This window comes from Sander lucioperca, chromosome 22, assembly GCF_008315115.2.
Source record: "Sander lucioperca isolate FBNREF2018 chromosome 22, SLUC_FBN_1.2, whole genome shotgun sequence".
Taxonomy (NCBI): domain Eukaryota; kingdom Metazoa; phylum Chordata; class Actinopteri; order Perciformes; family Percidae; genus Sander; species Sander lucioperca.
In genome coordinates this window covers 23,878,387-23,903,287 of record NC_050194.1, presented here as the reverse complement: position 1 = coordinate 23,903,287, position 24,901 = coordinate 23,878,387, and the positions used below count along the sequence as shown (strand labels likewise).

At 39.7% G+C, this 24,901-nt stretch overlaps 1 protein-coding gene across 2 annotated transcripts in view; it reads left to right on the top strand.

The window, feature by feature from the left end:
• The window catches only part of slc16a5a (solute carrier family 16 member 5a), a 25,692-nt gene extending 801 nt beyond the window's left edge, over positions 1–24,891 (top strand). The window contains exons 2-6 of one of the 2 annotated variants that reach the window (XM_031314981.2): positions 5,052–5,548; positions 14,141–14,284; positions 16,521–17,360; positions 21,330–21,570; positions 24,475–24,891. In XM_031314981.2, coding sequence (XP_031170841.1) covers positions 5,155–5,548; positions 14,141–14,284; positions 16,521–17,360; positions 21,330–21,570; positions 24,475–24,478 — 1,623 coding nt within the window. In that variant the 5' untranslated portion in view covers positions 5,052–5,154 and the 3' untranslated portion in view covers positions 24,479–24,891. Of the gene's footprint in view, positions 1–5,051; positions 5,549–14,140; positions 14,285–16,520; positions 17,361–21,329; positions 22,383–24,474 lie in introns of those variants that run through there. The other variant, XM_031314980.2, reaches the window with a different exon arrangement.
• The last annotated feature ends 10 nt before the right edge of the window (positions 24,892–24,901 follow it).

Below are 24,901 nucleotides of genomic sequence, written 5' to 3'. Positions count from 1 at the left end.
CACTCTACATGGCCAAAGGTGTGTAGACACCTCGGCCCTGTCCACATACTTTTGTGTGCTTTTGTTCTGGCCCAGAAGGTTGTTTATGAACACTTAACGATCTTCTGAATTTATTTCCACAACCCTCAAAGACTCTTCTAAACATCTAGATGTCTAGTCTACATCTAGTCTTTTGTATGAATAAATCACTTTAAGAGGAGACACTGCAGGTAAATAGGGTATAAAAAAACTAATCAACTAATAGATATCATAAAACTTCCCCAGTTGATATTCAACATTACAAAAGCAACTTTGTGCAAAAGCAAAGGAAAAATTTGAGAATTTGCATTTTCCATTTCAATGACAAATACTGCAGCTGCTCTATTCAGATACTTACAGTAAGACTATCATTTTTTGTATTACAAGTTTTATGAAATGTTGTGTATATATGCAAATGAGGCATGTCTTGTTAAATATGTGCTGATTTGCATATATATGTCCAGAACACAAATGTGAACATTGGATAAAGCCAGGTTCAAAGTTCTCGTTTCATTTTTGTTGACATATTGGAGTCAAAGGTTTTTTTACAGAGGGGATTTTTGGATATCTCTTTTTATCAGAAAATAAGCAATATGCATGGTGACGGAGCAGAGGGACGGCATGGCTCTATGGTTTTTAGGTGTAGATTTCTTGTTGGTCTACAACTACAACTTCTCTTCTCATATGTTTCTTTGTTGTTTTTGTATCTTTGTTAGTCAGTTCAACAGATACAGATTAGCTAGCTTCAAACTCAAATTAACCAAACAATCAGATTGGCTCCTAACCCCGGTTTAAAAGCGTTTACCGCAGCTCAACACACAGAAAATACTGTCAACACTCATAAAAATCAAATTTCTCCATCTTTTTATGAATAGAATGTTGTTTGAATCAGGCTGTGAGTTATATATGAACAAAGCCCTGTGTAAAAAGCTCCAGAATATAGATGGGAATGAAAGAGGAAAGTTTGGTGTCTGTAAGTGCTACTGAAGTGGGACAAGAACAAAACCTTTAAATATATGGATTGTAAAATTCAGACATGTTGAAATACTATTCAGTACAGGTGAATAGGGTCAAAATATATACTAATAGATACCACCATTAGACTGTTGATCAATTAAGACAATTATTTTTATTACAAGTTTTTAGAAATGTTATGTTTACATATGCAAATGAGGCATTATTTAATGCTAACTTTTGGTGAATTTAGGAGAAATCTACAGACAAAGTAGTTAAACAAACACCTAAATGTGTATTTTGGATGTTTTTTCCCACTAGTCTGAAAGAAGACATGTTATGGAAGCAGAAGAGCCTCAAAACTCTAAATTGACCAGCGCATGAAACACAAATTAACCAACTAATCAGATATTTGCCTGCATCGTCTCACCTTAAACTCCTTTTTTTGAGGAAAAGTTTGGCATTTGGGGGATTTTTAGGTGAGAAGATTGATACTACTCTCATGTAGTCTCTGTACAGTGAATATGTGCAGTATGTCTGAGCACAGTGACAGTGACATTAGCCAAGAGCTGTATTCTCAGGAGAATAATCTGGGGAGATGTTGCTCTGCTCAGTCGTTGGTACATCTGGAAATTATATAACCAGTCTTTGGGGCGGAAAATCTACTGAAGCATTTGCACAGAAGGCCGTTCATTCACAAGGGTTTTCACAAGTGCATGTTTGTCTCAGGCAGATTCTCTTTGCATCCACTCGCAGACATATTTAACCTAGCAGACATCTCCAGGGCTTAAAGTATTCCGGCACCGTGCCGGATCTCCGGAGTGCGGCCGTGAGGGAAAAAAAAAATTGGCAACTTGCATATTTTTGATAATGATTTCACCTACCAATCATATGAGAGGAACCAGCTCTAACTAACGCAGGGCTTAAAGTACTCGGGCCTGGTGACGGATTTCTGGCGTATGACTATTTTAGCAAAATAAATACATTAAAAAGTCCACATGGGATTTGTTTTTGATGCGCTGGGTTTAACCAATCATCAAACTTCCACCTACCAATGAAACGAGTTCTAGCAGATGCAAAGTAGGGCGGGTCTTTGCCAAAAAGCGAGAGTGCGGTGTGGTCTCCGTGGTAACGCGGCATAAAAAATTGAGGCAAAGTTTATCAAACTTGGAGCATGTAGATACAGCTTTAGTTGAGAAAGGAGTTAAAAACAAATGGCGCTGGGCATGAATAGAGGACAAGAGGAAACGGGTGGAGACAGGAAGCTGTTTAGCACTTGGTGCCTAAAATTGAGGGAGCCGGGTGCTTGCTTCTGCAGCGTATGTTTAAGAAAGATACTGTACAGCAGCAGCGGTAAGAAAGTGCTTGCTAGTCACAAAGCTTCGGTCCGTGCACTCAAGGGGGTTAGCTTCTCCTCGGACCGCGAACCTCCTATGGCGCCATTTTGATGCTACCAAGCCATCACCTCCCGTTAGCATTCCATTGACTGCCATTCATTTTGACGTCACTTTGACAGAGAATAACTTTACATCTGAAGAGTTTAAAGACTCTATTTGTCCATTGTTTATTTCTAAAGAAACACGACAATGTATAAAAGGCTCCATTACCTTGTACCTCACGTTATGGCTCCGTAGCAGACGTTTTTTTTAAACTTTTGTGATTGGCGGGTGAAACTGTCAATCTACCTGCCACATTGGCGGGTAGCCAATGAGAATTGAGTGATTCAGACTCGTAACTATCGGTAAGCAGGTTACATGGTTGCTTACGGGCCTGGTCCAATCAGGGGCCCGCATCACTGGAAGACACTGATTGACAGCCGGGGCCCCCTATCGCATTTTCATTATTCACACAATCCCAGCAGTCCCACGTGCAGCCACTGACCAAGCGGGAGTGAGAACGGGTAAAGTTAATTTCCTTGTTTCTGATATGAAGACGAGACGTGTGTGTGTGACTCGAACATCTCACATTTACCAACAAAACATACAGCGAAAGACCGTGCAAAACATTTCAGATCGTCCTGCCAACCTGTATACATTTTATATCTTATATACTGTCTATGCATGCACTCTGTCATACGAGTAAGTTACCGGCAACGACCGCTACCGCTGCGACTGCGCCTTCACTGACCGACCATGTTTGTGATACAAACAATATGTGTGTGCACGTTCATAGAGGAACACGATTTGTCATTAACGATGGCCACTGTGTAAAAGCTATCTGAAGCCCAAACTGCCTTGATAAAGCTGTCTGTTTGGAATCAGCATGGCAGGTATTTAAACATAACGGCCTTGTCCCAGAGTTTAGACGTCTAGCTGTATGAAAAGATAAACAATGCAAAGTTTTTAATAAATATACATGAAGCAACTAATATCAACATGGACAAAATCATGAATGTAGTAATTCACTTTTTTGATGATGACCTGGCCAAAGTAACAACACCACATCTAGAAAGTTTTGTTTTCACAATGATTCCAAAACTTGTTACTTCTTAGAAATTATGACTTTTATTATTGTGTAATGTAAGAAGGACTTTAACTGTTTTGCCATTCCAAAAAAAAAGTTTCAGGCTCAGGATTTTTATCACTTTAAGCCCTGCATCTCCTTTGTTAACTCACAGTCTGACCTGCAGACATAAAGTCACGGGCGTCTTGTAATTTTCAGTTTTTAAATGCTGATAAAAATGCAGCACCTGAAGCATCTACAGGAAATGTGGCAGGCTTTCATTCTGCACAGGAGACATACAAGAAACATTAGGTTGGTTCTAGACTGACTGAAGTTTCTTTAAAAATGTTAGTAACAAAACAAAGTCGACCATCTGCCATCTCAGGAGCATTGCCAAGATTATGTATTTCTTTGATTTTAGGAAGCCTTTGTTTAGATTACTGTAACTTGGACGACCTCAGAAATGAACTGCATCGCCTCCAGCTTGTACAAAACATGGCCGTCAGAAAATTTGAGCACTGGTTTCCCTTCACCTGTTATCTACTGTATTTTATTGCTTCCTTTTAAAGAACAGGCAGTCATCGCTCCATTGACTACTGTTTACCTCTCTCCCTACACCTGTGTGTTCGTAGGCTGAAGAAAGATTGTGTCGTCAGGCTCCAAACCTCCGGATTAGTCTTCTGTTTGCTTCTGGAAAACTCTATTAAAGCTGCTTTAATCAATATGTTTGTATTAACAATAAATCAAATGTGTGTAATGTGAAAGGTGTCCGTCGTAGTGAGGAACCGACAGAGAAATCACCCGACTCTGCAGTATCTCTCAGCTCTACAGAGCATTTAAGTTTCTTTTAGCTCATTGTTTAATTGTTACAGCCTGCAACTTACTAGGCTACATCTACACTACTGTGTTTTGGTTTAAAGACGGACACAAACGGAGACATTTGAAAACGTCAACCACATCAGTCAGTCTTATCGGTTAGGTAGCTTACAGACCTTTCAGTAACAGTTCCACCTCGTCGTCGCTCCAACATAATAAATCCCTGCTCTTACTTTTCACCATTGTTGTTCTTTCTCCAAAGTATTTTCTGTATTTTCAACTTGTACATCCATGATTTACAACCGCAGAGTAACGTCAGACTATCTTCTTCCTGTTTACACCGGCACGCACATGCCCAGTGTGTGTGAATGGTCATGTGATGTGTGTTGTCAGACGTGTTAATATTGACGGAGATTAGTCCTGCTACTGGAGCTAAAACTCTTGTGTGGACGGAGATCGTTTTTGTCTCAAAACGCTGCATAAAAATGAAAACATAGTAATGTAGATGCAGCCTCAGTTCAAAGTGTCAGCATGCTAACGTTTGCTAATTAACACTAAACAGAAAGTACAGCTGAGGCTGATTAATGTATTTAGTCGTACATCAAAATATTGCACAATTTCAACCAAAGTTATCACAATTAATCCTGAGGGGAACATCAACGTTTGTACTAAATTTCATTGCAATCCATCCAACAGTTGTTGAGATATTTCACTCAAAACTGGGTCAGGGGATCATTGGACCACCGCCCGTTAAAAACCTTTCGCCACTTCAGCTGCTCTACACAACCTGATTGACCGGATTGTTTGCTTTGTCATTACAGGTTTCCCTGAATGTCGCGGCATTTGCAGTGCCATGGACAGCAAAAGTAATTACACACCCTGCAGAGCTAACTCAGGAGCCTCTCCTGAACTGCAGAGCAGAAAATGACTCAGAGAAATGGAATCAGAGGGACGAGTGATCGCTGCCTCCACTCAGAGGCCTCCGAGGACCTGGAGCCGGCCGGCGCCGATATGGAGAAAGTTCAAGAGGCCAACGACGGTATGGACAAAGTTCAAGAGGCCAACGACGGTGAATCTGAGGAAGGGGCTCAGGGAAATGAATGCAGAGACTCCGCGCCTGTAACGGGAGCAGTCACAGCTCCAGATGGCGGTTGGGGCTGGGTGGTGCTGGCCGCCACCATCATAGTCCTGGCTTTGACCCTGGCGTTCCCCTCTTGTGTGGGAATCTTCTACACCGACCTGCAGAATGAGTTCCACGCCTCCAACAGTGAGACCTCCTGGGTGCCGTCCATCATGACATCAGTGCTTCACGCAGGAGGTAAAGTAGACGGAGAAGGAAATAAACTAGGCTCTGTTCTCCATTTAGTTAATGTGTAACCTTAATGCTGTACACATTACATCTTAATTTACCTTCGTTTTACTCATTCAGGCTGTGTAATTTAACTTTATGATACATAATATGTTTTTAGTTTGAATAATTCCACAATATTATTTGGGGATTTAGCAGAGTTTTATCTCTTATCATCAACTACAATGATATTAATATTATTAGATGTATAATAAGTTGTCCTTTAATGCTCCCCAGCCTTAGGGTAACTTAAATTCCTACCTCCTGTTGTTCGGGGAAAATGTGAAACCTGTGAGATGGAATTTGTACATATTTTCAACTCTCTTGCTGTGCTGGTGTTGATTTAAAGACGTTCATTCCTTTCCAGATGAAAAGTTGAACTCCTAAGCAATAAAACGCACCTTTGTAAGTAAATACACTGAGCGGTGTTGCTGCTTCAGCCTCACTTGGTCTGGTATGTCCGGTGGCTTATGGGGACTTACAGGCCTGGAATTTTATTATTTTAGGGGCGAGGCCACTTGGCTTTTAGTGTTGAGGGCCCAAAAGCTAAATGCTAGGGCAGGAAGGCCATCGAATAAAACACTGATTTTAAGTCCACGTAAATAATTAATTTAACCTGAGGGTTAGCGTGCCGAAGGAGGGTCTGGGAAGCAAGACTACTATATAGACAACTTGAGGGTAACGTTACGTTTGTTAACATTAATGTTACAAACATTTAGCTATGATACTCGTTAGGCACGTAACACTTCTTAAAGTGCCCATATTATGAAAAAAAATCACTTTTTCTGGGATTTGGGGTGTTATGTTGTGTCTCTGGTGCTTCCACACACATACAAACTTTGAAAAAAATCCATCCATGCTGTTTAGAGTGAGATACGGTTTCTGAATGTGTCCTGCCTTCAGTCTCTGGGTGAGCTGTTCAAAATCGGCACGGCTTGTGACGTCACAAGCCGAAACAAGCAGGCTAACTGCAACCATTAGCTCGTAGCGTTAGCGTTAGCATGCTAACGCTAGCATGCTACCTCGTCCTCAATAGCAAAGCACTGCTACAACACACACAAGTTCACCATAATCTACAAAAGAACTACTTCCATGTGCGCCCTCATTTAGAAGTCTCCCAGCTAATCCTGCCTTGTAACTGACCAAAGTTGTAGAAACAGCCTTTCTTTTACTGTCTATGGAGCTAGCTAGCTGACATGATCTACATCTGAGCCACGTGCAGTGCAATCAAAGATAGTACAGAAGAAGAAGAAGAAAAGAGGTCTCACTCTGTAGCTAAAACAGAGACCAGCTGAAAAGAGGATCTGCAGCAGTGAGAGAGAGCACTGCAGTACAACAACAATATGGTGTTTTTTGAAAATTAAACCATGTAAACCTATTCTTGTACAACCTTAAAATACAATTATGAACCTGAAAATGAGCATAATATGGCTGCTTTAAGCGACTGGGATAGCTTAATCAGTGTTGTAGCAATATACGAGCAAAGCCAGTTTCTCTTCTTATTCGTTTGCTAATTTATCATACCAACTACCTCAGCTCAGTTGAGCTTCTCTTCTCAGAAGTTTACTCAGTCACAGCTTTGCGGCATCGGGATGAGTTCGATAGTTGGGCGATGCTGGATTTGTGTCAGACTTCCAATACTGCTGGTTATGTGTGCAGTGTTTCACTTGACACCTGCAGGGGCGCTGCCAGGAATTTTGGGCCCCATGACAAAAAATCAAATTGGGCCCCCTCTGCGCAGCTGTTGTCACCACATCTCTAGGACCTAACTGTCCCATTAAAAGCTTTACATAACTCCAATTAAAGGCGTGCAACTGTCTTGCTTCTTGTAGTTCAATACAGTTAATATTGTCTGTATCTTATATGCAGGCTCAGGTAAGCTCACTGTTTCCAACTGTCCAGCATCCAGTACAGACAGTAGGTTGTCGTTTTTTTTATTTTATTTCATAATGATCATTATGTGAGAAAATAATTGTTATTAATGTGTTTGAATTTCTGTCATTAATAAATATTTCATTTTCTTTTTTGTAATGGTAAAAAGAGCAAGAGAGACAGAGAAATCCCCACAGACTCCCTGCTATGATGCTAACTGGCATGTCATTGACTACAATGTTGGTCACCTTCTTCACTGGGACAGGGAGGGGCACAGTTAGGGGGAGACTGGGCTGCTGCTGACTCATCTGTTGTTAAGTCTGCTAAAAGGGGCAGGGACAATGATTTAATATGAATATCTTGCTAAATGTTTCCCTGCACTGATTAAATGGTGATTAAATGTAGGCTAACACTAGTCTGTAGCTAGCTAGCTTATTCCACTCACAGACTATAGGCTACCCACCTTTCTTGGTGAAAAACTGGGTTACAGTTTGACACCCTTTCCTTTGTCTTTCCTCTCTCTCTTTTCTCTCTTTCCTTTTTTGAAAACCAGATTTTGATTTAACGTTACTTGGCAACATTGTGGTCACTGTAATTCTGGCGCATCTACTGACTACAACCAAAGCCCGTCTACGGAAAGCCGTTCCACTCCCTATTCAGCCCCATTGTACCTACTTTGGTTGCAGTTCCACCAGAGTTCCACTGGGGGTGATCACGGTCCAGTGCAAAATGAATGGGACTCTATGGAGCTAGACGGCTAAATTTGTCTCTTTCGCCTGATTGTCGATGAGAAATCTCAGATTTGATTGTAGTTTTTGCAAGTTCAACATGGATTATAGGTCGAAAGTTGAATGTACGAGTACTTATGCCCTTTCGATTTGTTACAGGTTGAGTCGTTGTTGCCCATAACACGCTAGCATTCTGCTAATGAATGCTGATTGGTCAGTGAAGGACAGATTACGATCGGAGATCCCGCTTGACGGCATCCGAAGCAGAACCAGAATGCCAGAGTGAATATTTCAGCGTGGTCTTTAAAACATTAGCAAACCTCTTTCTAGCACGTGTATTAACAGGGAGAGTCTAACCTGTCAGCTGTGTTGTATTAACAGGGAGAGTCTAACCTGTCAGCTGTGTTGTCGATGCCTCGAGAGAAAAAAGGAAGTGACTCAAAGCTTGCTGTAAAGCAGAATCTCTGGCCGTATATGTGTATGACGTCATTGACATTTTAAAAGGCTTTTTAGAACAAAAAAGCCACTTTAAAAAAATCTAACACCCAGCAGTGTGTATTTTCTTAGCCTCCCCTTTCAAATGCAACATTCAAATTACTAGACAAAAAATTATATCCTGAGAAAAGTGGATTTTGAGGGGTATAGCTCCATAGAGTCCCATTCATTCTGCACTGGCCTGTGAGCGCCCCCTATATGGAACTCTGGTGGAACTGCAACCAGTTCAGAAGCCGGAAGTAACGAGAGAGTGGAACTTCTTCCCTTATTAGAAATTCTTTGCTACAACTAAACACCGTCACTGAGTGCTCTGAGGCAGGACCAAACCATTTCATGCAGATACAGGGGGGTGGTCGGTCTATATGGATGTTTACTTTTTGGTCAATGGGGATATTTAACTTACTGCCAAAAACAAGTAAAAACAAAGAGATCATTAATTGTATTATTATATTTAAAATACATATACTGAATGATGATGGTTTTATTAATTTTATATTATTTTTTACCTATTTTTTGGGGGCCCTGTCAGTCATGGACCCTTAGAATTGTCCTAACTATTCCCCCCTATACGGCCCCCCAGGACACCTGTGTCTACCATATTGACAGGTAAGAGGCAGAGAAGAAAACTGTGAAATCAGCTGGGGCATCAAGGCCAATGTGCCATAGGGCATTTCATTTTTTGAGGGGGCATGGCTGTCAAGGCGCTCATGGCTCCCATGAACTTTCTGCCCTAGTGGCTAATGTGAGCAAACATAAAATATTGATGTTTAATACTTTGGGGCTTTCAGAAGACTTTTAGGCACAGTATTTGTCATATTTTATTTACAAGAACTAAATATTAGATGCTGTTTAATAAAGAAAAATGTTAGTTAGGGTTCTTTTAAAGCTCTGATCTTTAGGATTTCAGTCTTGGTTGTTCGGCTGGTACAGCTCTTTCTTTTTTCCCTTCTACATGTAATATTTGAAACTCCACTGAAAGCAGAACATTACTATTAGTCATGTTTCATAGATGTTTTTTTGACGAACGCTCCTCGTTATCGCTAACCCTTAGTGATGGTAATAGCATTTCCTGTGACTGCCTCACAATAAAAGCCATTCTGTGTTTTATAGCTGCAAAGATTAATTGATATATCAATTGTTGTCCACTATTAAATTCATCGGCAACTATTTTGATAATTGATTAATCATTTAGAAATTCTCTGATGTCAGTTTGTTAAATGTGAATATCTTCTAGTTTCTTCTCTCCTCTGTGACAGTGAACTGAATATCTTTGAGTTGTGGACAAAACAAGACGTTTGAGGACGTCATCTTGGGCTTTTTGGGAAACACTGATCCACATTTTTCACCATTTTCTGACAGTTTAGAGACCAAACAACTAATCTGTTAATCAAGAAAATAACCAACAGATTAATCAACAATGAAAAATAATCGTTTGTTGCAGCCCTACTCTGTTTTAATGAAGCATCAACAGCTAACGTATAACTTAATACAGCTGTGAGGAAACGGAACAGTAAGAGAGGCTGATAAGGATTATAAAATGTGTGTTATGACCACACATATTAGTCTGCTGATCGTTTTACGAAGACTACTTGATCCTTTTTGTCAGTGCACAAGTCCTCAGTGTGCACAAATCCGCCGTCTCTCCACTCAGTAGTATCACCTTCCTTCCTCAATGACGCATTATGTAACTTGCATGAAACAGGAAGTAGTGCTGTTAAATGGCAAATTAAGTCAACATAGAAGGTCAAGGTGACCGCTTTATTTATTTTGGTAACTTCATGTTTCCGTCCGTGTGAAGCAGAATGTAGATTCTGTGACCAGGGTGATTTTATGCTGATGCCAGCATACTGTTTCCTCCTAAAACAAGTCAAAAATAGAGAGGAGTTTGGTGTGAGGGTTACTTCACAGAATATCCAACTGGAGGAAACGTTGTTAGTCTGGCCCTCTAATTCAGTCCAGGAGACTTTCTATGTTAAAAGGATTAAAAACAGATGTTATTGGATATCTTGGTGCCAGTGGCGATTCTAGGATCAGACCTTTAGGGGGGTTCAGCCCCTGATGGGATGTGATACAGTAGCCCCCCCCCCCCCACTAAATCAGTAATTTCATTAGCAGATAATCTCTGAGCTACTGAACAACAACGTCAGCTAACGTTTTTTGACACTATGATGGAACTAAACCAGACACTTTATAAGTCACAGTAATAATGACCCAATTTGACTCAATGTTCTAACATTCAGCAATTTTAGTTGCTTACGTTTAAATTTGGGTTCTAATCTGCACCATGAAAGAACCAACTTCTTCTCTGGCGACTACCAACGTTAAACTTCACAACCGTCTCCTGCTCTCCCTCTGACAGATCAGATAGAGACTCAGCCAAAGACGGGAGTCTGGCACAACCTCCTCTGATTGGCCAACACTACGTTTCTGTTAACCCTTTCCTTGACTGGGTTACAGGTGCATAGCATCGGCGACAGACACACGGGATATTAAACCTGTTTCAAGCCCTTTGAACCTGTAATTGCTTGTCCTCTGTCACTAACAGACAAGTTTGCAAATTCTAACTCGAAGCACTAAAATTGATTTGTGAAATGTTTTTTATTATTATAATTTTTAGGGGGGTCTGAGCCTAAAAAGGGTCTAAAATCGTCAATGCTTGGTGGTAGGATAGATGCAAATAATACAGGGTATTACCCAGTTATTTGATCTGTTAACATTCAAAGTGCAAAATCGCCAACTTAAATGAAAAGTGGGTGGAATTCACTCGATGTGTTGAAACGTCTCCATGTTTTTAGATGCATTTTACAACGCCCTACACTCCCATTTTTATCAGCATCAGCTTTTACAAATAGTGATAATCCGCATTTTTTTTATATGAGTGCCCTCATGTTCACATACATTACTGTGTGAAGTGTAGTTTATCTGTGGGCGGTGCTCAGTAATTACCTCCTGCACCCTTTTTTTTGTCAAAAGAAGTTCTGTAGTTACAAAACAATCCGAACTGGTCCGTGCCTTAGATTCCTTCTACTTTCCTCCCTCTATTTCTGAAATTACAACAGAAAGCACTTTTTTTTTGGCTCACATGTGGCACAATAAGTTATATATTAACATGTGAACAGATTTCGACCTTTATCCCTCGCCACATCCAGCGTCTGTTTAAATTATGTCTAATTTATGATGAACAGACCTCAGAATTTTTCTTTAACATTAAATATTAAATGTATTGTACGAAAATATAAATGTATGATTAGATGGAATGATGAAATATGAACCTTTTAAAAGATCATGATTACTAAAAGGCACCTCAAATGATTAAATAAAAGTTGGCCTTTAAAATTAGTTTTTCTGAAATGACTAATCTGAATACCAACAACTTGCAGGGGTCACTGAAGGCATCCTACATTCTATTTTTGTAGTTTACATTTAGAGGATACATCTGGTGATCATCTGTATTTCTCTTATTGTCAGAAAACGTGAACAGACCAAAACCAACAAGTAAATGTGTGTGTATCCACACCCTGATATATCTCATTACTCTGTGCCGTAGAGCTGCATTGTTATCGAAAACCTGCGGTCCTGCTGCCACAAATACTTACTGTACTACAGCACCAAATGTGGATTAACCCGCTTAACCTAACAAGTGCACTATTTCCTCCTTTTTGAGAAACGTTTGATAAAAACTGCAGTGACCAGCTGTTTTAGGAAATATACTGAACCTATTTAAAAATAGAAATCATATATTTGGGAGCCGTTGTTAATGATTTACGTCTTCAGTAGGAACCAGTGGCCCTTAGGGCTAAACAGCTTAATGGAGTCAAGTATTATTCAGGGACACACGTGATAGATGGACACACACACACACACACACACACACACACACACACTCTCACACTCACACACACACACACACACACACACACACACACACTCTCACTCTCACACACACACACACACACACACACACACCCTCTCACACACACACACACACACACACACACACACACACACACACACACCTCTTGAGCAAAGAGGGCTTTTTTTATAGTCCAGTTTATAAAGACAGAACTTTAGGATTGTGGATATGATAACTGCTGATTGAAAAATTATTTACTTAAGTACTGTACATGAGTACAAATTTGTACTATTTTTCATGCCACTTTCTACTTCTACGCCACTACATTTCAGAGAGAAATATTGTACTTTTTACTCCACTACATTAATCTGACAGCTTGATATTACCCAACAATATAACGGCCTACAAGTCCAGCTGAAGTGATTAGACCATTACTGATTTTTCTGCGTTGAGTACTTTTACTTTTAATACTTTAAGTGCATTTTCCTGATATGTTCATACTTTTACTTAAGTAACAGGACTTTTACTTGTTACAGAGTATTTTTACAGTGTGGTATTAGTATTTTTCCCACAAGTAAAGGATCTGAATACTTCTTCAGGGTTTTTGCAGACAGGAATGCTCTGATCTTTCCCTGAGCAGACAGAAATGTGACAAGGGTCTCTGGATTATCTTCATCACGCTGCACAAAAGTTTGAGCTGCTCATGTTGACGTGGACAGAGCCGCCTCCACTGTGAATTCTGTGGGTTGAAGAAAGGATTCAGCAGCAATTGAAACTATAATATTAGTTCACCTAGAAGTAAAATACAGACTTAAAACAAGTAGAATAGAATATATCTTTATTGTCATTGTTTCACAACAACAAAACACAGTTTAGCAGCTCTCCGAATGATAGTACAAATGACAAAGAAAATATAAAATAGCAAAATTGAACAGTTCTTGGGGTTTATTGCACATTAGTCTTATAGGGGGAGGAGAGTTTGTTCACTTTACTGCCTAAGTAGATACAGAATAGTATTAATTGTGATGTTTTCAATGTTTGATCTTTGAGGATACTTTAGCAAACCTTAGTCTGAGAACACTAAGGTTCAGTAGGTCCAGGTATTATCCCCGTCACTACCTTGCAGCCCTGTTGCCTAACAACAAAGGCGCGTGTTGAATTTCCCACCCCCGTCGGTGACCTTTAACCAATATACCCCGCTGTATTTAGCACCGAGGCTTCAGAATACTGAATGTGAAACTTTCTCTTCATGCAAATTGAGGGATGGATGATAGTAACCAATACATTTGCCCTGCAGCGCAGCTTATTTTCATACTAGCGTAACAAAAACCACAGTTATATGGGTCAACTAACTGCTAAACTTGAGTCAAACACCATGTGCACGCACAGAGTGAGAGTGAGAGTGAGAGAGAGGGAGAGAGAGAGAAAGAGAGAGAGAAAGACAGACAGAGAGAGACAGAGAGAGAGAGAGAGAGAGAGAGAGCAAACATATGTTCAGTCATGCTTTCATTCATCCGGTACAGATTACAGCTAAACACCATCAGCAGAGACCTCGCCTTTGTCCGTTCCTGCTCCAGTGTGCAATAAACTAAGAGCATTACATCTGATCCACAGGTCCCTTTTGTAGCGTGCTGGTGGAGAAACTTGGTTGCCGAGCGACGGTCATGTTGGGCGGCGTCCTGAGTGGGCTGGGAATGGCTGCCAGTTCATTTACCCAGTCCATCACACAGCTCTACATCACAGCCGGGGTTATCACAGGTCAGCAAACATTCAGCAGATTTATTACCCCAGCTGACACCTGATGAACAACGGCCCTCTACCTGGCCAGCACCGAACAGCAGTCAGAGACCAGCTGAACATCTGGCAGCTGAAGATTTTGGAAATCAAAATTGGATTTTGTCCAACAGAAATATTGGACAAAAACATGACTCCAAATGAAAGCTAACGTTGCTCCATGTGTAAAACAGGCATTAGCAATGACAATTTAATAAAGCAAACGTGTGTTAGAGTTGTTTTCTGCCACCAAGTGGTCAGAGAAATCAATGAATGCAGCTTTAAAGTTAAAGGAGCAGTGTGTAGGATTTAGTGGCACCTATCTGTGAGGTTGCGGATCAGCTTAGGGTATCATTGTATAATCCGTTATTCATTTGTAATTAGAAAATGAAAAACGAAACAAAAAAACCCCGTTTCTGGTGTCAGAATCAAAAAAACGAACAAATCGATCAAAAACAGCCCGTTTTTTGTTTTTGGCAATTCCTTTTATCGTTATTCCTTTTGGATCGAAGAATGAAAACGTTCGTGTTCAATTCGTTTTATCGTTAGAAACCAAAAACGGAAGTCTTGTGGGTTATTTGTTTTTTTGTTTCAAACGAGAAAGCCAAATTCAAAACATGGTCTAATTTAGTTTTTCTACAAGTTCGTATTTTTGTTTTACCTTTTTGAAGAAAGAAATCAAGAAAGATGACGTGAATTAAAAGTAAATGTGTCAAAATAAAAGCATGGGGGAGCGTGTTAGATGAAAAAACATGGAAGGCCCTCTTTAGAGCCGAGGTTTGGTTTGTCCTTTCTGGGCTACCGTAGAAACATGGTGGTGCAACGTGGCGAGCTCAAGAGAAGAGGACCCGGTTCTTTTATAGATATGGGGTCTCATTCTTAGCTAACGATACACAACGAGGTGATTATACACTAATGAAAACATGTATATTAGGGGTGCAGGAGTCAGAAAATGTCACGATTCGATTCAATATCGATTTTTAGGCTCAATATTCGATTCAAAATCAATTTTCGATTCAAAAACGATTCTTTATAAAAAAAAAAAAAATGCGATTCACAGTATGTAAATGTAGTTACTTTTCCCATCTGATTGCAGTAGACATAAAATAATTTTTTTTTTTTAAATGAATAGATTTTTGGAATTCCATGAATCGATTTTGAATCGGTAGAGCTTGAATCAATTTTTTTTGCACACCCCTAATATATATGAATATTGATATTCTATTTATGCCAATAGATCCATCTTAATCCTATACACTGCTCCTTTTAAAATAGGAAAATAAAAGCCAATTTAAACGTGAAGGATAATTAAGTCTAATGACTTTATGACATTTATGACTAAATTGTACTCGCCAAAGTAATTGCTGAGATTACAAACAAACCAACAGTTCAGTAGGGCTGGGAAAAATATCGATATATCGATATCGTGATACAAGATTAGATATCGTCTTAGATTTTGGATATCATTATATCGTAATATGGCATAAGTCTTGTCTTTTCCTGTTTTTAAAGGCTGCATTACTGTAAAGTGATGTAATTTTCTGAATTTACCAGACTGTTTTAACTGTTCTATTATTTGCCTTTACCCACTTATATTTTATATATATATATATATATATATATATATATATATATATATATATATATATATATATACTGATGAGTATTTGTCAAAAATTTCATTGTGTAAATATTTTGTGAAAACACCAATAGTCAACACTACAGTATCAATATATCGAAGTGTTTGGTCCAAAATATTGTGATATTTGCAGATTATCTAAAGGACTTTGTTCAAAGGTAAATAAGGCTTCCTTAAGGAAAACTATGGTAAATACAATACAGTAATAGTTGAACTAGGAAGTCTTTTTAGGAACTAATAATTCTACCATTTGCTCTCGTTTTATCTTCCAAATAAGTTTAGCTGACCTGGGGCTTTGTTTACAACTGTCTGACTTTGTGTCACTGTGTTCCAACATCTCAGCAACTAACTTGATGAACACAATCTTTTTATTTCCGTCAGGAATTGTAGCTAAAAAACTAAGAAATAAAGACCCAAGTTGTAATAAACCAGATACAAATCAAATGTTCAGAATACTTCAGATTGGTCTGGGACACATCTTTACGTACTGCACGTTTACTTTCTAGGCATAGTTTTTTAAATCAGTAAACATTTTTACTTCTGATGTTGTATCACTCTGAATGTCTTCTTCCGTCGTTACAGGACTTGGTTTCTGCTTCAGCTTCCAGCCAGCGGTGACGATCCTCGGGCACTACTTTGTGCGTCGCCGTGCGTTTGCCAACGCGATGTCGTCCACGGGCACAGCGCTGGGACTGTGCTTTCTGCCTTTCCTGGGTGACTACCTCCACACAGAGCTGGGCTGGAGGGGAAGTTTCCTTGTTTTGGGGGCCGTCCTGCTGAACTGCTGCGTGTGCGGAGCAGTGATGAGGCCCCTGCAGCCCAACAAGCATCGCGGCCAGCCACTCATGAACCACGGACCCCCTCCGCCCGAGGAGGAAAGTGTGAGGATGGAAAAAGGGAGGATGAGAAGGATATGGAGCTCCTTGGGGGCTTCTCTGAGCAAACACATGGCCTTTGATCAGCTCTGCTACAACACACGTTACTGTGTGTACGCCATAGGCATCACCTGGATGATGCTTGGGTTCGTGGTGCCTTTAATTTACCTGGTTCCCTACGCCACAGCTAACGACATGGAGCAGAGCCGGGCCGCGCTGCTGCTCGCCGTCCTGGGTATGGTTAACATCGTGGTGCGGCCGCCCTTCGGCATCCTCTTCAGCATGTCATGGTTCAAAGGGCGTCACATTTACGTATTTTCCGCTGCTTTGCTGGTCAACGGGCTCAGTAACAGCATCTGCTGCATCGGGCCCAGCTTCTCCGTGCTGCTGGCTTATGTGGTGGTCTACGGGCTGTCCATGAGCGTGGTGGGCTCCCTGATGTTCACTGTCCTCATGGAGATAGTGGAGATGAGCCGCTTCCCCTCAGCTCTAGGTCTGCTCGCTATCATGGAGAGCGTCACGCTGCTCATCGGGCCTCCGCTGGCAGGTAACGTACAACGTTTTAGCAATGGAGAGAAGAGATCTGGTGAGAATTGTAGGAAATTATGTAAAAATAAGGCCCTAAGGCCTGCCAAATCTGACTCAAATTTATTAATTCCTGCACCTTCTTACATCGGACTTAAGTTTACCAGAACACAAGGATCAATCTGAGACAAAGAGTTCAGTTAAGCAAGTTAACTCAAGTCCAGCATTTAAGTTACACACGTGTGGGTACACCAAAAAGTAAGTAAGTTTCTCTCTCAAATTGTGAACCTCGTCTAACCATATCCCTAATCTTTATGTTCTCCCTTGACGGCGTCATCCTGTCTGTCTCCGGGCAGATTCTTCAGTTCTCACACACACACACACACACACACACTGAGCCAAGAGCCACCCCTCCGCCGTTCCACCTCACTGCTTTGTACTGAAAAAAAGTTCCTAACATACACTTTAGATTCCTGAACTATAATGTAATCAAAGCTTAAGTTAACCATTTGTGTGTCCGGGTCTATACATTCAAATGTGTCTTCCCTGGAGTTGTAACCACGTCTCATGACTACACACAACTCACATATATTATAAACTTTTATACTGAGAATAACACATTTAGATCATAGAACTATTTCTACAGAATGTGGGGCACACTATCTTATAATCACAAAGTCTAAATAGATTTAGCCTCAGCTGGTTTTTACAGGCTTCAGGCAGATTGGAGATTTAGGGACAAACAGTTTTAATCCTGGAAGAGCTGCTCTGGAGGAAGACTGGTTCATTGGTTGAGTTTAGAGCTGCAAAGGTGAATCAATTAGTTGTCAACTATTAAATGAATCGCCAACTATTTTGATAATCGATTAATCAGTTTGAGTCATTTTTTTATGAAAAGTTCTCTGATTCTAGCTTCTTAAATGTGAATATTTTCGGGTTTCTTTACTCCTCTGTGACATTTTGAGTTGTGGACAAAACAAGACATCTGAGGACGTCATGTTGGGCTTTGGGAAACACTGATTGACATTTTATTGACCAAACAACTAATCGAGAAAATAATAAATGGTTTAATCGGCAATGAAAATAATCATTAGTTGCAGCGTTAGTTGAGTTAAACGTCAGTTATGGAACCCCCAAAACCAGTAAAGAAACACCACTGTGTCCCACATTTATAGGAATGTTTCTGAAAGAGCTATAAAATGGTACTAAAAAAAAGTGTGTGTTACAATTCTGATAATTTAATTCCAATTAATTGCTAAAGCAGCGGTTCCCAAGGTGGCGTAATCGACAAAGCGAGTCAAGCTACGATTAACAGGAAAGGAAAAGCAGAAAAAAAACGTTTGTTTTTTCTTGAGTTGTGAAAAAACAACTCTTTGGTCCCAGCCGGTAGAGACATGCAGCCGATGATGATGATGATGATGAAGGGTCGCAATGTACACATTCCTTAATTTTAAGGAGTCAGCAGCCAAAACGTTTGGGAACCACTGACCTAGAGTCTGTTAGTCGATGCACTGCAGGTCGGCTGAAATATGTCTGCAGGCAAAAATATAATTCTACACAAATGAGAAATATAAAGTTTACAACTGTGAATGAATGTTTAACATATATTGGATTTAAATGGGGAAGCACAGTAAAAGTCCTCTGCTTTTAAACACAGCTTAAATATTCTGACAACTAACTAACTCTCTTTACACTATAATTAGTCTCACTTTGCCAGACCCTCCTCCAAAGCGTGCTGAAGGAGGGTCTGGCTACTCCACATAGCATTCAGGGATGGGAGGAAATGTGCTCTGGTTTATTGGCATTTCTTTTTTTTTTATTATTATTTGTTTGGGCATTTTTAGGCATTTATTTTCACAGGACAGATGAAGACATGAAAGGGGAGAGAGAGGGGGAATGACATGCAGCAAAGGGCCGCAGGTCGGAGTCGAACCCGCGACTGCTGCGTCGAGGAGTAAACCTCTATATACGTGCGCCTGCTCTACCAACTGAGCTAACCCAGCCACTTAATGGCATTTCTTTGAAACCAATCAGAATCGTCATGGGCGGTGCTAAACTCCGCACAGAGCTGCTGCAAAATAGTCGTGTGAGAGAAAACTCAGATTGGACAGATAGTCTAACTAGCTGTCTGGATTTACCCTGCAGAGATCTGAGGAGCAGTTAACCATAGTCCTCGGAAATCCACCGAATTTAAATTTCCAACACAAAGAAAACCGAAGGAAACGGAAAATACATGCATCTGGCGGAATTTCCTGTGGCACCGGAGCAATCCCGGAAGTGGAACGCAAAGGATATAGACTACACTATAATAAATACCAAATAATTAAGTTTTTTTGTAGAAAACTTTCTAGAGAATTATAAGGATTCTACAGACCCAAAACATATTTCCTTTGATGACACCCTAACCCTTTTTCAGTTGTAAAATAGCAAACCCATTCAGATGTGTGAAGGGATCCTGTTGGGACTCATATCTTTGGTCACGGCTACATGAGCGCTCAGATAAACATGCTGTCATATGAGACGAAGCAGCCTCTGCCCTTTCTCTGTTGACGCTGAACTAAAACTCCACTCCTTCAGAATGAAGCACACACTTGTTCTCTTTGTTCTCCGTGTGTACCGGACACACATTAACTGAGAACAGTATGTTATTTACAGCAACAGCCTCGGGCTGGAGGAATGTTTTATCCCTGTATTTATGCCATTCGCAGAACAGAAACAAGCAGAAACAACATGGCACACATGCAGGTCATCTGACTGCATACGTGACTTGTAAGTTCTCTAGTGTTTTTGAATCTATTTCAAGTTGGGATTTCTGCTGTAGATCTACAGCAGGTAGACAGAAAACATGGACATGCAGTAAGAAAGCCAAAGCCATTCCTAAAAATCCGACAAGAATTACCGCCTCGCGGTTGTGTGCCTCCGCCAACCGGTCACGTTGCCGTTCACATCCATATCTGTCTTTTAAACAAAATGTTTGAGTTTTCCACATTTTATAAAACATAATTATATATTTTTTAAAAACCCCATTTTGTATGCATTATGTATTGCAGTTAAAATACCCAAGTATTTAACACTTGTATTGGTCTACATTCATCTACAACAGATTCTAAAAAGAAATATAAGTCAAGTCATGTTTATTTATACAGTATAGTCGAGCCAAAGTCAAAGGTACATAACAAAATGCCAAATGTACATAAGCACCAATACAACATGTTATACAAAACAACTGACATGATAAGCCAAAGTCAAATAAAGAAATCAGATGTTAGAAGAGAAGGAATCAAATCAACAATAGATTAAAAAAGCAGTGTAGGGAATAAAAAAATAAGAGGGGATTTGACAGAAGACAAGCAGCTTCAAACTGAACTAAAAGAGTAAAGACCTATACAATGTTAAAACATTAAATGCTGACATTATTATTAATTATTATTATTAATACAAGCTCTCTTTTCCAGTGTTGCCCCTGTTTACAGCACAAATAAAAAGTAATATAAGAACCATCTAAAAAAATTACAGTACAAATAAATAATATGATCATAAAAATAATCTGATCGTAAAACAATACCTAAATTACAACATGTAAAAAAAAATTAAGCCAAGGAACAATCACAAATTTACAGTACATATAAACAATAAAAACAAATGAGAATCACTGATGTAGGCGAATAAGAGGAGTCCCCTGTGTAACAGCATCATCGTGAACGTCCCAATGGAAACGAGCTGTTCTAATTTGAGAGAATCCTGAAGCCAGTTCCGTGATAAGTCCAATGTGTGTCTGTGAGCTATCTGATATGTTGTTTTAGTAAAATGTAGCAGTGAAAGACAGATGCAGGTGAATCTTGCCACATAAAGCCTTGTAAATAAACAGTAAACAATGTTGCTCTCTCTGATTGGTGAGAGACGGCCAGCCCACTTTTTGATACAATATACAATGATGGGTGAGAAACCCATCACCAGTTATTGATGATTTGTCTTGTTGTTGTTGTTGTAGGAGTCCTGATCGACAGAACAGGCCAGTACTTCCACGTCTTCTTTGCCTGCAGTGCTGTCGTTGCCTCCTCCGCTGTGTTCCTCATGGTGTCATTTTGCTGGCTGGATAAAAGGGACAGCGAGTTCTCCAAGCAGGGTCAGCCCCCCGCTCTACCTGAACCAGCTGTTGACTTGGCTCCTGGCTGTCAGTATATCAGCGTTCCCACAGAGGGAGACAAAGACAAGGCCTCGTCTAACGGGGCAGAGTACAGTACATGACCGGCCTCTGAACCAGCTCTCACCGTGTGACACTTTTAACACACATCACACTCCGGCTCAGACAGATTTTGCGGATTATTTTCCCATGTTTGGATCGGCTTGTTGGGCGCGCCAGATGTTACAAAGTTTCTGCCATCTGGTGCGCCATTAAAGTCAAAACAAATATAATCTTGCACAGTTTATCCAAAGTTAGACACTTGATCCTACTTACCAAAATGAATAGATGTGCACTTACTATTACAAAATGCTGCTGATCTTATCTACCTGATCACACAAGCTACTCTATATCGTCGCTGTCGGGGCACAAACCTTGTATCTCCATATTCCGTCATTTAAATCTATTTTCATAAATCGGTGCTATTGGTCACCCTTTACATATTTTACAAATATTTAAACAGTGACAAGGCGATTTTGTCTGACTTCGTCTGAGGTAAATAGCTCAAGAAACAATTTTAAAATTAGCTTTTTTTCTATTTCCTGAAAAAGAACGGCTTTGGACATACAAGGTTTTCACCCGACAGAGACGATATGAGGTATCTCACTTCAATCAAGCCAAGTTACATCAATCAATCAATGTATTTGTCGTGTGAAATCATATGAAATACGATTCCAGTGAAATGTAATCCTGTCAGTTGCTTGAATTTATGCGTTTAAACAGTCTAAATGTTTGCTGGAGTGTTTAATGTTGATCTTACAGACACACCGAATGAGTCTGATTAGTTACTATGGAACGATACAGTATAGGCCAAGTGGTTTTGAGGAAAAAAACAAGTAAACTGAGCAGTGAAATATAGGTGAAATCAAAGTGATGGTAAACACAGTGGAGTAGGAAGTGGCTCCTAGAGAGTGCTTAATTATCAAGAGTTAAAGGATACGTCTAGTGTTATTGACTCATGAAACAGCTGTTTCTTTTTTTTCTGTTTTTTTTTTGTGTTTTATTTAAGTGACAGGCACTATAAGATATTTCTTCTTCCTGTTCCTTTTTTTTTCCTAGATGAATTGTAGATGAGTTCTGGCTGAAATAAACATGACATGATGATGATGATTATTCTATATTTTTCCTACCTGGCCTCAGACATGAAGTGTGTAAAATTAATTTGTAGTAATTTTGATATGTGTACCTTGAAAACGCATTGACTGATATAATAGAGCTCTGAATACTCCTCAACTTAGTGCCTCAACACATGTAATAGGCACCATCAGGGTTCAAAATTCTATCCCCATCTACCAGCCAAAAAAACAATGGTAGTCTATTGAGTGGCTGGTAACATTTGAACATCCACTAGCCATTTGGCTAGTGGAAAAAAAGTTAATTTTGAACCCTGGTCACCATCTCAAAGGTGCCCAAAGCGATGTTGGGTGACGTTACTTCTTGTTGACGTTCGAAGTATTTTCAAACACAACGAGACTAGCTCGCCCCTCCCTCCTCCTCATCCCGTCCCCTCTCCCTCCCTTCCGTGCTTCCGTGCACTAACCCCCCCAACCTCCACCCCCAAATCCTTCTTGTCGGTTATTGGCTGGAACACTGTTTGTTATGTTTGGTGGTGCAGGTTGGCACAGTTTGTTATTGTTGCCGTTTGTGGAGCCTGGGCTGTCTACAGAGACCGCGTTTTTTTTTTACAGTGTATTCAGGGGACAGGCAGCTCGTGGATAGTGAGAAGATGTTTGCTGTATGTGACAAAAAATGTTGTAGCCTAAAAAACGTGTGACATCGCTTAGAGCACCTTTAAGGTCCTCATCAGTAATGTTTTTGTGTTTGGATGCGTGCCAGAACCAGACTGGCACGGTGCCTGTTAGTGCCAGTTAAGTACAGTTTCCACTTTGTTTCAATTCAGCAGACAAAGCAGCAGATCTAGGGTGACCTGTAGTTCACCCAGGAGGCTGAGTCGTTGCCAGTGGCCTCGGTTCAAATCCAAACCCGTGGCCCTTTGCTGCGTGTCATCCCCCCTCTCTTTCCCTCTTTACTGTCTGTCTAAACTATTTAATTTAAAAAGCCACAGACAAAGCAGCAGATCACAAATATATCGTTTCATTTTTTTTATGACCTCAGTAGGGATGTATTGATAAACTCAACTCGAACACAATATTTAAGTTTACGATAAGATTTTCTCAGGATTTCTTTGAGCTGCAGACAAATGACTGAAAAATATTCCTTTATTTCTATAAACTGTGCAAAACAACGGACGTGTCCTCTTATAAAAAAAAAAAAGTGCAACTGAAATTTTATTTTATCAAAAATAACTAAAATAAAATGAGAAAAAATATAAAGATGTTAAAAACAAATCCCACATCAAAATAACTGAAAAAATACAAAAGAAATCTCTTCAAACAAATAAACAGACGTAGTGATGTCTGAAGTCAAACTAGTGAAATCTAAAGTAGATTACGTCCTAGGCCACGATTAATTTGTTTAAATCTTAACCGGTTGTAATCCTACATTAAATACATTTATATCGATTGTTAACCAATTCTCATTTCCTAAAACAGCTGGGACACCAAATGCCACTCAAACAGGAGGAAGATAAGAAATATAATTGCTTGTTTTTAATTTTCTTTTTGACAATAGGACAAATATAAAATATCACTAGACTTGACCTTTAATTATCAAGTGTTACAGTAGGCCTTTAGTCTGTCACAACAGGATATAGAAAATGATTGTGTTTTGACATCTTCAGTATCTTCAGTAGGGGAATGTATTTTCAATTTGTTGTGAAGACATTGAACACACCATGCTAAGTATCTTACACCAATGTTGATGAGTATGTGATGCTTTAGATCATTGTCATTCACTGTCACATGTACAAAATGAATATATGTTTAAGCGGTAATTACTCATGTGCTTTAGTGTTAACACGCTTTTTATTCCTTAATGGAACTGTGCCTTTTTTATAGAACTGGTGCGTTTACAACCACGGGATAAAATCAAACCCTTTTCAGGAAGACAGAAGCAGAAGATTTCATGTTGTGAAACATTGAATGAGAGGAATATTTTGAAGGCACTGAGGAGTTTTATGACACTGTAACTGAGTTTACCTTCAGTCCCAATCAAAGATTGTACTGTATGTGACAGATGTATCTTTTGATAAATGAACATGGAGACTATTTTATGTCATATATGTGACTGAAAGTTAAATACACATTTCAGGTATGAGCTGCAGTAAATAAAAGTGTAACCAGAGGCTCCTTTCTGCAATGAAAGGTTGTATTAGCTGCTTTGGGCCAAATTATATCGTTATTATAAATGCTTTATTTATATTAGCATATATTATTATGATCAGAGGAAAAATAAATGCTTCAATATCAAAGTTATCTTTG